Source organism: Lutjanus erythropterus, chromosome 6 (assembly GCF_056507025.1).
Source record: "Lutjanus erythropterus isolate fLutEry1 chromosome 6, fLutEry1.hap2, whole genome shotgun sequence".
In the NCBI taxonomy this organism is placed as follows: Eukaryota; Metazoa; Chordata; class Actinopteri; order Lutjaniformes; family Lutjanidae; genus Lutjanus; species Lutjanus erythropterus.
In genome coordinates, this window is record NC_139322.1 from 27,618,724 (window position 1) to 27,630,153 (window position 11,430).

At 38.7% G+C, this 11,430-nt stretch overlaps 2 protein-coding genes across 2 annotated transcripts; both read right to left on the reverse strand.

Moving 5' to 3' along the window:
• Positions 1 to 1,201: 1,201 nt before the first annotated feature.
• Positions 1,202 to 4,211, reverse strand: LOC146325432 (uncharacterized). The gene is made up of 5 exons (XM_084721470.1): positions 3,851 to 4,211; positions 2,993 to 3,085; positions 2,744 to 2,827; positions 2,458 to 2,589; positions 1,202 to 2,353 (listed from the first exon to the last, which is right to left on the reverse strand). Exons 1-5 carry the CDS (start codon positions 4,098 to 4,100, stop codon positions 2,067 to 2,069), a joined length of 846 nt encoding a protein of 281 aa, XP_084577596.1. The 5' UTR covers positions 4,101 to 4,211; the 3' UTR covers positions 1,202 to 2,066.
• An 839-nt stretch (positions 4,212 to 5,050) lies between these two features.
• LOC146325433 (complement C1q-like protein 2) lies at positions 5,051 to 8,126 on the reverse strand. The gene is made up of 5 exons (XM_084721471.1): positions 7,832 to 8,126; positions 7,613 to 7,684; positions 7,431 to 7,514; positions 7,097 to 7,228; positions 5,051 to 5,813 (listed from the first exon to the last, which is right to left on the reverse strand). The coding sequence occupies exons 1-5, from the start codon at positions 8,079 to 8,081 to the stop codon at positions 5,530 to 5,532; spliced, it is 822 nt and encodes a 273-aa protein (XP_084577597.1). The 5' UTR covers positions 8,082 to 8,126; the 3' UTR covers positions 5,051 to 5,529.
• Between the last annotated feature and the right edge of the window lie 3,304 nt (positions 8,127 to 11,430).

Genomic DNA, 11,430 nt, shown 5'->3' on the forward strand with positions numbered 1-11,430 from the left:
AAGATAATGGTGATGGACTGTTTGGGGAGGGGGATACTCTCCAAGTTCTTCTGGTAGGTGAGTGCTTGGAGTCATCCATAAAGAGGTTAGACAAAAAAATGGGTACTAAAGCACAATCACAAACAATTAACACACACCTAAAATGACTGTAGTATAACTGGTTGATGCAAATGTATGTATCCCCAGAAAAGCACAGTAGTGCCAGATATATGTATGAGGTGTGCAATGGAAAATGGTACACTCTTCCACTGTCTTTGGTTGTGTACTCAAATTAAAGAGTTCTGGAAAGTAGTGAGAACATATATTCAGGACATACTATCCATACTAATACCTTTAGACCCCACCTAATTCTAACATTAGAAATAAGCTTGATATTGGCCAAAAGGGTTGATCTTTCATGGAAAAATGTCAGTAGACCAAGAATGGGTAAATGTCTGAACTGTCTACAACTCTGCCCTTACAATAAATTACATATGCATTCAGGGGTAATCAATCACTCTGACAACATCTGGGGTCCCTACATACAGTACCCTATCTAGAAAGGACAGACTTAGCACATATAATGGAAGCAACTGGGGTGACATAAGTAGCCCTTTACATAGTATTTAAAGTCAGTCAATCAATTATTTTAATTGATTTTGTTCATTAATTCATGTTTTGTTTTTTGTTTTTTTGTGGTGGCGGTGGGATTTGGATTATGTGTGAGTTAATCTTCACTGTACTGGAGATTTTGTTCATAGTTTTGTTCTTTCATGCATATAATTTATATACATATACTGGTATGTGTTTATTTATGTATGTGTTATGTTAAAATCACTAAAGACACTGTTAGCAGGAGGAATCAGTAAAATGTTGTTACAGCCAGGTTTTCAGTGTCTTTTCAAAGAAATTGTCTCAACAATTATTGGATGATTGTCATGAAATTTGGAGCACTCATTGTAACGCCTCCTGTGAGACCTAAACTTATCATCTTGGCCGCCATCAGATCATCATCGTAATTAGTCTTGCTAGTTTCAGTAGTGTATGACCAAAACTACAAATGCTCTCATCAGCCTCTGCTACACTTTGTGTTAGTGTTAATATTTGCACCATAAAAATACTTTTAGTTTACATTTCATTCTATTACCAAACAGAATGTATTTGTTTTTCTGCACATGATAAGAGGATATTTCATTTTGAAACAGAAGTCCACAGACAGTACGGCAGTTATGCTTTTATTCAAATCTACGACAGCACAATAAAAATATATTTAACGTGTACAAATAATTATTGCTGTGAAGCTTTGTCATAAACATCTAATACATCCAAGCCCTTGCCAAATCTTTTCACACACTGCTAATTTAGCCCATCACTGCTGGTAAATCTCTCCGTATTTTACAGGATACCAGCATTTTGGTGTTTACGGTGACATCCCATGCTGGTGCACTGCTAGTGACGTATTTTAAATCAAACTGCAATGACTGCTTTAAGCTTAAACCCCCAAATGCTACACAAACCTACTTCAAAACATGAACCCGAGAAATTTAATTGATTTTCAAGACACACATTGACATTGACGTGAGAATATTGAATTGATGTAATGCTGCAATAATAACAGACCAAAGGAGAGAGGTTGCATGCAGTGTATGTGGGAACTACGGATTAGCAGAAGACTAAGATCCACAATGACCGAGAAGCAGCTGGAAGCCCAACGCTCTAACATCAACAGAGAGAAGCTGCAGCCACAGCTGGAGATTAAGAGGCTGCAACAGAATGTGAACACTACTATAGCTGGCCCCACACTACAGGAGCTTCGGGTCAATTTACCTCAGATTCTCCACTCCCGAGAATTGGAGGAGAAATCTGGGGATCCAAGCTTAAACCACCCAAAATTGCTCCTAGAACCATCAGAGCCATCCCGATAATTTTTCAACGTTTGATAGATCCAAGTTAAAATCTGAATGATCAGGATGTCAGTACAGAACTGAAAGAGAGGTGTTGCCAAGCAATGATAAACTTTCTAGGTCTTTCGGCAAGCTAGCATGCTGCTGTTGACAGATACTAGTCTAAGAAGCTCTGGTTCCTGCTCACATGGTGAAAATCAGATGTCCACTGAAGGTGCTATAGTGATTTCCATCATCATACATCCTTGAGTTGACATACAGACGCAAAAACACAACATCTTCAACCTCTAGGAGCAGTGTGACACCATGAGCAGAACTCCCGAAATGGTACCGACGATGATCATATGCGGTACAAATATTTGTCTGACCGTTCTTCACCAACACAGCAGCTGAAGGATGTGAATTATGTCCGTATCCAGCTACATAGAACTCAAAGTGGTAGACTCCTCTCACTGGTGCAGTGAAAAAACCTGTGGGATATTTTTTGTCAGTGAATGTAAATGGAAAATCATCCGTTGCAACATCTGTCACCTAGGTTTAAGTCAACAGAGCAAAAAATGTGAAATTTGAGTACCTGTGTTTGGGTTGTAGGCATTTCCGATGTTTGTGATAATATGTCTGAAGACCAGAGGAGTAAAAGTGTTGAATGGTCCAATAGATCCTGAGCCTGAAGCCAACAGAGAGGCTGAGAAAGCCACCTGTTTGACTGAGAGAGACACAGAGTAATGTGAATACAGCACTATGACCAATATGTTCTCTGTATTTGTGCTATCCACTATTTTAGATATATTTTTTTAATTCTGTATATACTTTTAGACTGAAGCTCTTCAAATATTAGATTTTTAACTTTTGAGTCCTACCTTCTCCATCTCTCTTTAGAGCCTCCACCTGTTTCTCTGTGATAATTGTTCTGGCTTTAATGGTGATCAGCTCTGCTGTTTGTGCTGGAAGAAAGTGACATCATGACATATTTATCTCTGATGAAAATAATGGTTGATAGTTAAAAGTATTTCATCGTGAGTGTCTTAAAATTTTCACATAAAAAGGCTTTTGATACAGTAGTATAAACCACTTAAAAGATCAGAGCCACGATGTTCTCCACACAGTACCTTGCAGTTGTTTCTTTAGCTTGTCCACCTCAGTCTTCTGCATTTCCAGCTCAGTTTTCTGTAACTCCAGTTCTTTCAGTTTAGCTGCTTGTGCTTGAATAGAGAAAGGTCTGTTTTTATTTAATGCAACTGAACAATACAGGTAATACTCTGCAATTCAACAAACTTCACAACAACTGTAATTTGGTGAGCTACTTTATTTAGTCATGTTGCCTGTATGACAGTGTCGGTTATTCAGTTGTTCAGCCAGTCAGATTTTGACGTTAGTGGTCCCCAGAGGATAAACTATTTTGACTTTACTGCCACCAGCAGGACATTTTTAGTTCAGAGAAATGTTGTGACAGCTGCTAGATAGATCCCCATTGAAGACATCCATGTTTCACACAGGATAATCTGGAACAAATTTGGTGATTCTCTTTTTATCTACTGCCCCCATCAGGTGAAAAATTCACTGTGAAACTCCACAGTGTTGTTGGAATTTGCCTCAACAGGATGATTCTCATTAAATTTGGTACGTTCTTGTTCTGCTCAGGATGAATTGTAACATCTTCTGTGATACCTTAACCTTTCACCAGTAGGTCACCATCTTAATTAGTCCAGTACTTTGGTTTTGTGTGACATTATAAGACAGTAAATAGGAAATAATATTGTGGGACATGTTCTCTGTAACAGTGAAATAGAAATAGAAAGTGATGTTGCTGTTGCTGACCTGCCACACTGTGTGTATGTTGAGAAGAACACTACATAAACTACCACAGAAACTCTACCTGCGAGTAATACTGCAAAATAGTAATACACAAACCATCTGAAACAAAGCAGTGGTTCTTATTGCTGTTACTTCCTCACAGATTACTGTACCTTCATTCTCTCTCTGTAAGTGCCTCGTCTCCACCCTCTGTTCAGCCAACATGGCGCTCATCTCTCTCAGCACAGCATGGATGTCTTGTGTACAGCTCTGTTGGTGGTCAGAAGCATTCACTGGTTCTCTTCTCTGAGCTTCAGTTTGCTTTAGAAGTGGTGTAATTTCATTGTCAGACTCCGTTTGAAGCTGAGCTGAGCAGAGAGAGCAGATCAGCAGCAGCAGTGGAAAACACACGGTCATCTCCATTCTCAGAGTGCAGTCGATGTAGTTCTACTGTAGTTTCTGTGTTAATCCAGGCCTTAAATAGTGTCTTCTGCTGATCAATCATTAGCAGAAAGAAACTTTTATCAGATGCACGCAGAACAATTTGATAACACTCATTACTTGAAACAGGAAAACACTGAAGACACTGCACACAAACATACATCATTTATTAGTAACTGTACGTATGTATGTATGTATGTATGTATGTAGCTTCCCAGTTTAACAACCCTGTCTGGTTTGTTCTTGTTTTGCACACACAATGCCCCCCCACCACAGAATGCAAAACATCACTATGCTCTGAATGAAGGTCTTGTAGAACAATATCAGCATACTTCTGTCCACAAACATCTAACGTTCTTTAAAAAGTATAGATGCTGTTGGACTTTTGCAAATTTAGCATTGGTGTACAGAACAAGATTGATATATTTGTAAATATCCTCACTTAAGTTTAAGATTGTGAACTCTGAACAACTTGATATAAGAAAAAGAAGTCCTTGAAGGAGCAGTGAATTTATCATCCGTACCTGTTCAAACATTAATGACAGAGTCAGATACCGTGACCTCCCACAGTTACATCAGTGATATAGAACATTTTCCCCTCTTTGTTTCCTTAATAAATCCTGCACAGTCATAAAGTCGGGCCTCTGATGAGTAACAACACAATTTTACAAAAACATCCTGATTCAGCTCAGACAGATTCAAAGTCATAAAGTCATATAATCCCATTAATAAGTACAACACAGTCAGTTTAAATCAGGTCATGATTACTCACTGTACATAAAAAAAATACTAGTAAGTAGTGAATCTAACTGTTGTTTGACCATAAAAATACACTCAGTGAATCTTACATTTCATAGTATTTTCAAACAGATATGACACATTTATTTGATTTTTTGCTAACAACAAAAGGATATGTATTTTGAAAGATAAGTCCACAGACAGTGCTGCAATTATATGTTATGCTTTTATTCAAATGTAAAAGAACACAATAAAAATATTTTAATATGTACAAATTATTGTTGCTATGAAGCTTTGTCATCAAGCTTTCATTTATAGGATAAATACTATAAATGAGACTTAAATTTGCAGGTATAAATACAGTACTTCTGTATGCCAACATACTGAAATATGTACAAATGTTGATACATTTACACAATTTTCTCATGAAATACTGCACTTCCTTAATGTAATGTAAATAAATCTGGCACAACTATCGTGATGTAATCCAAATAGAGTTACAGATGAAAAACCTTTGAAGCTTTTCATATCAAAAAGATGTTGTTGTGCAGTGTTGTCAGTTAGCTTTCATATAAAGGAAAAAAAAATGACACTTTTATCAACATGTACTGATACAGTGCTGCAGTGTGTGCACTTCTATCACATAGATGAAGAAAGAGAACAAAAACTCCTTTCAAATGGTGAAAAGCAGATGTCCACTGAAGGTACTATGGTGATTTTCATTGTCAAACATCCTTGTGTTAACCCACAGACGCAAAAACACAACATCTCCCACCTCTAGAAGCAGCGTAACACCATTAGCAGAACTCCCATAATGGGATGTCTGATGCTCATATGCAATAAAAATATGGCCTCCGTTCTTGACCAACACAGCACCTGTAGGATGTGAAGGATGTCCATGTGCTCCTATGTAGAACTCAAAGTGGTAGGCTCCTTTCACTGGTGCAATGAAAAAACCTGCAGGACATATTTTTGTCAATGACTGTAAACGCAGAATTGTCTGTTACACCATCTGTGTACCAGGCTGAAGTCAACATTAGGCTTGTCTCAGTAAAGGAGTTTCTAAGGTGGTGATTTAAGTTAGCTCAACAGCCTGTTATGTGGTGTTAACAAATGACTTAAGTTCTGATACTTGAAGTAATTTGGTGCAGTAGCAGTAAGTGTAACATTATCTGTAAATCTCACCTCACCTCCCAGTAGGCAACTTCATAGTCTGAGCAAGCTAGCTGCCAGGTGCTCGTCATATTTACACAATGTTGACAAGAAAATGAATTTATGCAATTTGACCATATTTCACACAAAGCTACAGTGTTACTTTCAGAGCACGTCTGTCAACTAAATTCACATACAGCAGCACACACACATACCAGCATGGAGCAGACTGGGCTGCCATGTAACAGCAAAGCTAACACTAGCTGAGCTAATGTTAGCTGATGCAAGTTTAGCTGAAGTAAGTGCTGCAGGATAAATTTCCACAAAACGCAACGTGAAAAGACAGTTGCCAGTATCCAACCTATCTATTCTCATAAGTTAGTCGGCTTCAAATGAGGCTTAACACTCGCACAGTTTCTCTTGACTGTCCATCAGTCCAACATTGTTCCAGCCTGTGGAAGCAGACACATTGGCCAAATAATGCTTAAGCCAAGTTTAACAGGATAAACTACAAAATAAACACTACAGCAGCTTCATTCATTTAACACAAACTAAAGTGTAAGAAGGGCCTTGTCTCATGGAAAAAAATTGTGACCAGTGGTTGTTGCAGTTGCTTGCCATCCCCTGCAACTGGCTTGTTCATTGCACGCTTTTTCAGAATTGCAGTTATTGCAACAGCCTTCATCAACACACTCAAATAGTCTAATTAATTATTTAAAGGACCAGTGTGCAGGAATTCAGTGGCGTCTAGCAGTAAGCGTGTAAAGTGCAAAAAAATCTCATCTCAGCTTTGCCTCCCAAGTGTGTAGGAGAACCTACTGGCCATGAAACTTTTGAGATACACAAAAGGTTTGTCAGTTCTGGGCTACTTTAGAAACAGGGTGGTGCAACTCAGTGACCTCCATATTAACAACTAGCTCCCTCTGGAGATATCAATGGCTCATTCCAAGGTAACCAAAACACATCAGTTCTTATTATCAGTTTATTATACACTAATTGAACCATACCTAGGCATATTATATTCCATTTCTGTCATATTCTGCCCTAAATTTTACACACTGGACCTTTTAATTTATGAATTTGAGTACCTGTGTTTGGGTTGTAGGCATTTCCAATATTTGTGACAACGTGTCTGAAGACCAGAGCAGTGTGTGTGTTAAATGGTCCAACAGTTCCTGAGCCTGAAGCCAACAAAGAGGCTGAGAAAGCCACCTGTTTGACTGAGAGAGGGAAAGGTGGCTGGTGTTACAGTAATGTGATGGTTACAGTTCATGTGTCTACATTCAGTAAAGTTATCATCTATTCAGAATTCATCACTATTCTGTGCAATATACCATTCTAGATAGTTACATAGGTTTTAAATTATGAAAATATTATTAGAAGGAATACTGAAATACTAACTCATTTAGGTTTGAGTCTTACCTTCTCCATCTCTCCTTAAAGCATTCACCTGGTTTTCTGTGACATTTGTCCTGGCTTTAATGGCAATCAGCTCTGCTGTTTGAGCTGAAATTAATTAAAGAAAAAAAAAAAAAAGAAATGTACCTCTAACTAAAACAATCATCAATAAAAAACAAAACAATATTTTACAGTTAAAAGTATACCTTGTAGCTGTTTCTTCAGCCTGTCCACCTCAGTCTTTTGCAACTCCAGCTCTCTCACTTTAGCTGCTTGTGCTAAGAAAAAAAAAACGATTAGATGATATGACATATCCTTTGCAACCAACATTTCTTTGTGTATGAACTGCTACGACATAATACAAACAACCTGCTGTAACAAAGCAGTGGTTTTTATTGCTGTTACTTCCTCACACATTACTGTACCTTCATTCTCTCTCTGTAAGTGCCTCGTCTCCACCCTCTGTTCAGCCAACATGGCGCTCATCTCTCTCAGCACAGCATGGATGTCTTGTGGACAGCTCTGTCTCTGGTCAGAAGCATTTGTTGGTTCTCTTCTCTGCGCTTCAGTTTGCTTTCCAAGTGGAATAATTTCATTGTCAGACTCCGTTTGAAGCTGAGCTGAGCAGAGAGAGCAGATCAGCAGCAGCAGTGGAAAACACACGGTCATCTCCATTCTCAAAGTGCAGTCGATGTAGTTCTACTGTAGTTTCTCTGTTTCCCATTCTTAAATAGTATTCTGCTGATCAATCATTGTTAGAAGTTATTATCAGAAACACGTGCAGGACATCTGTTTGATAACACTTGTTTGTTGAAGCATGTCATCTGGAAACACACACCTAACTTTTTTTTTTGCTTGTGCTGATACAAGCTTCATTAGGACCATTTAGACATCATTAGGACAGTCAGAAGTCTCATGCTGAGGAGGTGTTTGTTCAGCCTCTTCATAAAGGCATGAATAGTTCTTGATGTAAAGTCTGACAATAGCAGGGAAAAGGCTGTTCCATGTTGTTACAGTAGAGTGGAGACAGCTGAGGGCAGCAGTGCTTTCAGGTCTGCTGGACACTTGGGAATATGCATCCTGAAAAGAATAGAGGTGAAAATATATGTTTTAGTTCGCTTTTAAAAGAGGACAGTGTCATAGCAGACCATAGTTAATGTGGAAGAGAATTCCAGAGAGTAGGACCATAATGACTGAAAGCACCATGAGCTGATTTAGAGCTGATTTTCGGTACAATGAGGAGACCTCTCTGTCTCTCTGAGTCTCTCTGGTGTGTACACAGTCAGTATGTCAACAACATAGGAAGGAGCTAAACCATTACAACATTTAAAAACAGTAAGATGTATTTTCAAATCAATTCTTTGTTTTATGAGGAGGAAGTGAAGAGAAGATAAAATAAGAGAATAGTTTATTTAACATGTGATCAATTTAAAGGGGAAACAATGAATAAACATTGCTTGTTTTCCTGTAAAAACAGTGAATATGGGGGCAGCTCCCTGCTCTGATTGGTCAGCTCCCAACAGCCTGAACAGGCACTGCTTGACACTCCATATTAGCTCTGCCTGACAGCAGTAAAGGCCAGTTTAATGACAGAGAATATGCTACACTACTGACATGGTGTACCTTTTAGGCTCAGCTCTGAGTCATTGCTTACTGAGCAAACAGCAGTTCACCGGGACCAACCAAGCTAAAATAAATTAACTAACCGCAGGTAGCTCAGGCAGCCTGGCGGTGCTAGGAGCCAAACACAGCCAGAAAACCACCTCGGCATGACCTTGGTGCTGTGATCCCCATCGCTCACTGAGTCTGTGTTTGTCCCAGTGACCAGTTGTGTTCACTGGAACGCTGCTGAGCCTGATTCTGCTGGCTGCTAACAGCAAAGAGTTACAGTTACCAACTTTAGCAACAAGTACACTAAAGCCACCGGTCCATCACAAAACTCTGTCATTAAATAACCAAGGGTTGAATCTGAGCAGCCGGAGGACAACAGAGGGGAAACCAGAATGTATTTGGACTGTAAAATAGGATCCATTTGTCCAGTGAGGCCTGCTGCCCAGAAACATTCCACTCGCTCTGAATGTATTTGTCTTCCATGCTCCACTCTGTCATAAGTGAGAAACCGTTTCATTGGCCAAAACTTTAGTAATGCCTCCGAGTGCAAGATGTGTCATCAACTGATTTAAATCGTCAGGAAAATACAAAATATGAAATAAAATAAATAATTTATAACAGATAATAAATTTAAGAGGGTAAACACTGGACAACTTGATATAAAAAGGAGTGGTAAACAAACACTCATCCTCATACAGTGACCTTCCTCAGGTTGTTAACTGGCTAAGATAAGACGAGGCTTATCAGAAACCCAAGTTAGATGAGTGATAAAGAACATTTTTATTTATTTGCTTCCTCAATAAACCCACAGCACAGTAATAAAGTATGTTTTTTACGAGAGCAATAACACTTTACAAAAACATCTACAAGCTCAAAGTCATAATACGAGTTGACCTCTCAAGTGAAAATGGATCACAGTGACTGTGTTGATTGAGCTTGTAATGTCAACATCTGTAACAACCGCTGTTTAAAATTTATGTGTAAATGAACAGTAAAAATAAAAAAACAGAACATATATGAGCAAGTATATAGTGAATCAAGGAAAGGATCAAATATACATAAAATGCTGCCTATAAAGCTAACAAATAAAAACAATCTGCATTATGTTCTATAAAAAATACCGGCGCATATCAGACTGTTTCATTGTTCCTGACATTAACAAGTCTGTTTCAGAACTCATAAAGTCACAATATGACAAAGTGCAGAACTTTTTAGCTGTTTTTCTTTGTTTTGTTTCATGTTGTTTCATGATACACAGGTGACCACATGTATACACATGCAGTTTTGTGTTTGAACACTGGATTTGTGCAGGACATGCATTTAGAGAAGCACCAGGTGAGGAGCAGCAGGTGTGAAAGGGGAACAGTTTTTTGACTGTGTCAGTGTGGCAGCTGAATGAAAACTTACCTGTGTGGAACTAAGGATGGAGTTGTTTTCTACCTGTGCTGAGGTTCACCAACTGTCCCCAATTAGGTCACTGCACAAAAAGATATATATCATATGGACATTAGTTTATTCTTGCCCAAACTTCAGTTTTGTTCACTTCACTAATTGCCTCTATGTAGGGTGGATCTGACATCAACTCCTAAGCAAACATAACATGCCTGAGGAAATGGGTTTGCATGTACCAGATGTTCTTAAAAAAAAGCATGACCAAACACAGTTATATCAAAGTAAACAAAAACAGAGGTGCAAGGATTAGATTAGGATTAGATCCATCAACCTTTGAAAGGTACAAAAACAAACAAGACATTAAACTCAAACAATGAAAGCAGTGATTAGAGGTTCCTCCTGCCTATGGTCACTGACATAGGCTGTCCAGGGTATCCTTAATTCTAGGAAGGAGATATAAAACCTTTCTAGTAGCATTATTCAGTCACCAATAATCAATTGAAGAACTGCAGCTGAGTCATAGTCTTTACAAGAGGAATTGGTGCTGTCCATGGACTACAGGATGGACAAATTATACCACTGGTAAGAATCTGTCAGTCACCTCTTGCTGTAAATGAAAGGAGGAGACTTTCTGGGTGCATGTTAAAGCTGCAGTAGGTAGAAAGCCTGTTGATTTGTGAGTCTCATCTGAGTTAGGTTTCGTTTTCTGTGTCCTCAGGTCCTCCCACTAGACGAGCAGCACGCGCTTCATGAGCACAAGCAACAGTTTATGGTGGCAATCATGAGCGAGCACAGACCGACAAGGGCGGATCTAGGAGTTGAGGAGATCCAGGGCTAAACCCAGAGACTGTGACCAATTTTTTTTTTTTTTTTGTGCTTCAGCACCCACCAAAATGTTTTTGCACCTCTGCTGAAATGTCTTAAGAACTTAAAGTGGACAAAAGGCACTACAGAACACACATTAACACATATAAATTCACGCCTGTTAGTGATGCAAACTTACTACATTTACATCAAGTAC

What these genes read in the sequence shown, in the direction of transcription:
- LOC146325432 (XM_084721470.1), bottom strand. Translation starts at nt 4,100, where the DNA reads ATGGAGATGACCGTGTGTTTTCCACTGCTGCTGCTGATCTGCTCTCTC. An exon ending in CTTACAGAGAGAGAATGAAG is followed by an intron (nt 3,086 to 3,850) that starts GTACAGTAATCT and finishes TCTCTATTCAAG; the next exon opens with CACAAGCAGCTAAACTGAAA. An exon ending in TGCCTACAACCCAAACACAG is followed by an intron (nt 2,354 to 2,457) that starts GTACTCAAATTT and finishes AATATCCCACAG; the next exon opens with GTTTTTTCACTGCACCAGTG.
- LOC146325433 (XM_084721471.1), bottom strand. Translation starts at nt 8,081, where the DNA reads ATGGAGATGACCGTGTGTTTTCCACTGCTGCTGCTGATCTGCTCTCTC. An exon ending in CTTACAGAGAGAGAATGAAG is followed by an intron (nt 7,685 to 7,831) that starts GTACAGTAATGT and finishes TTTTTTTCTTAG; the next exon opens with CACAAGCAGCTAAAGTGAGA. An exon ending in TGCCTACAACCCAAACACAG is followed by an intron (nt 5,814 to 7,096) that starts GTACTCAAATTC and finishes TATGTCCTGCAG; the next exon opens with GTTTTTTCATTGCACCAGTG.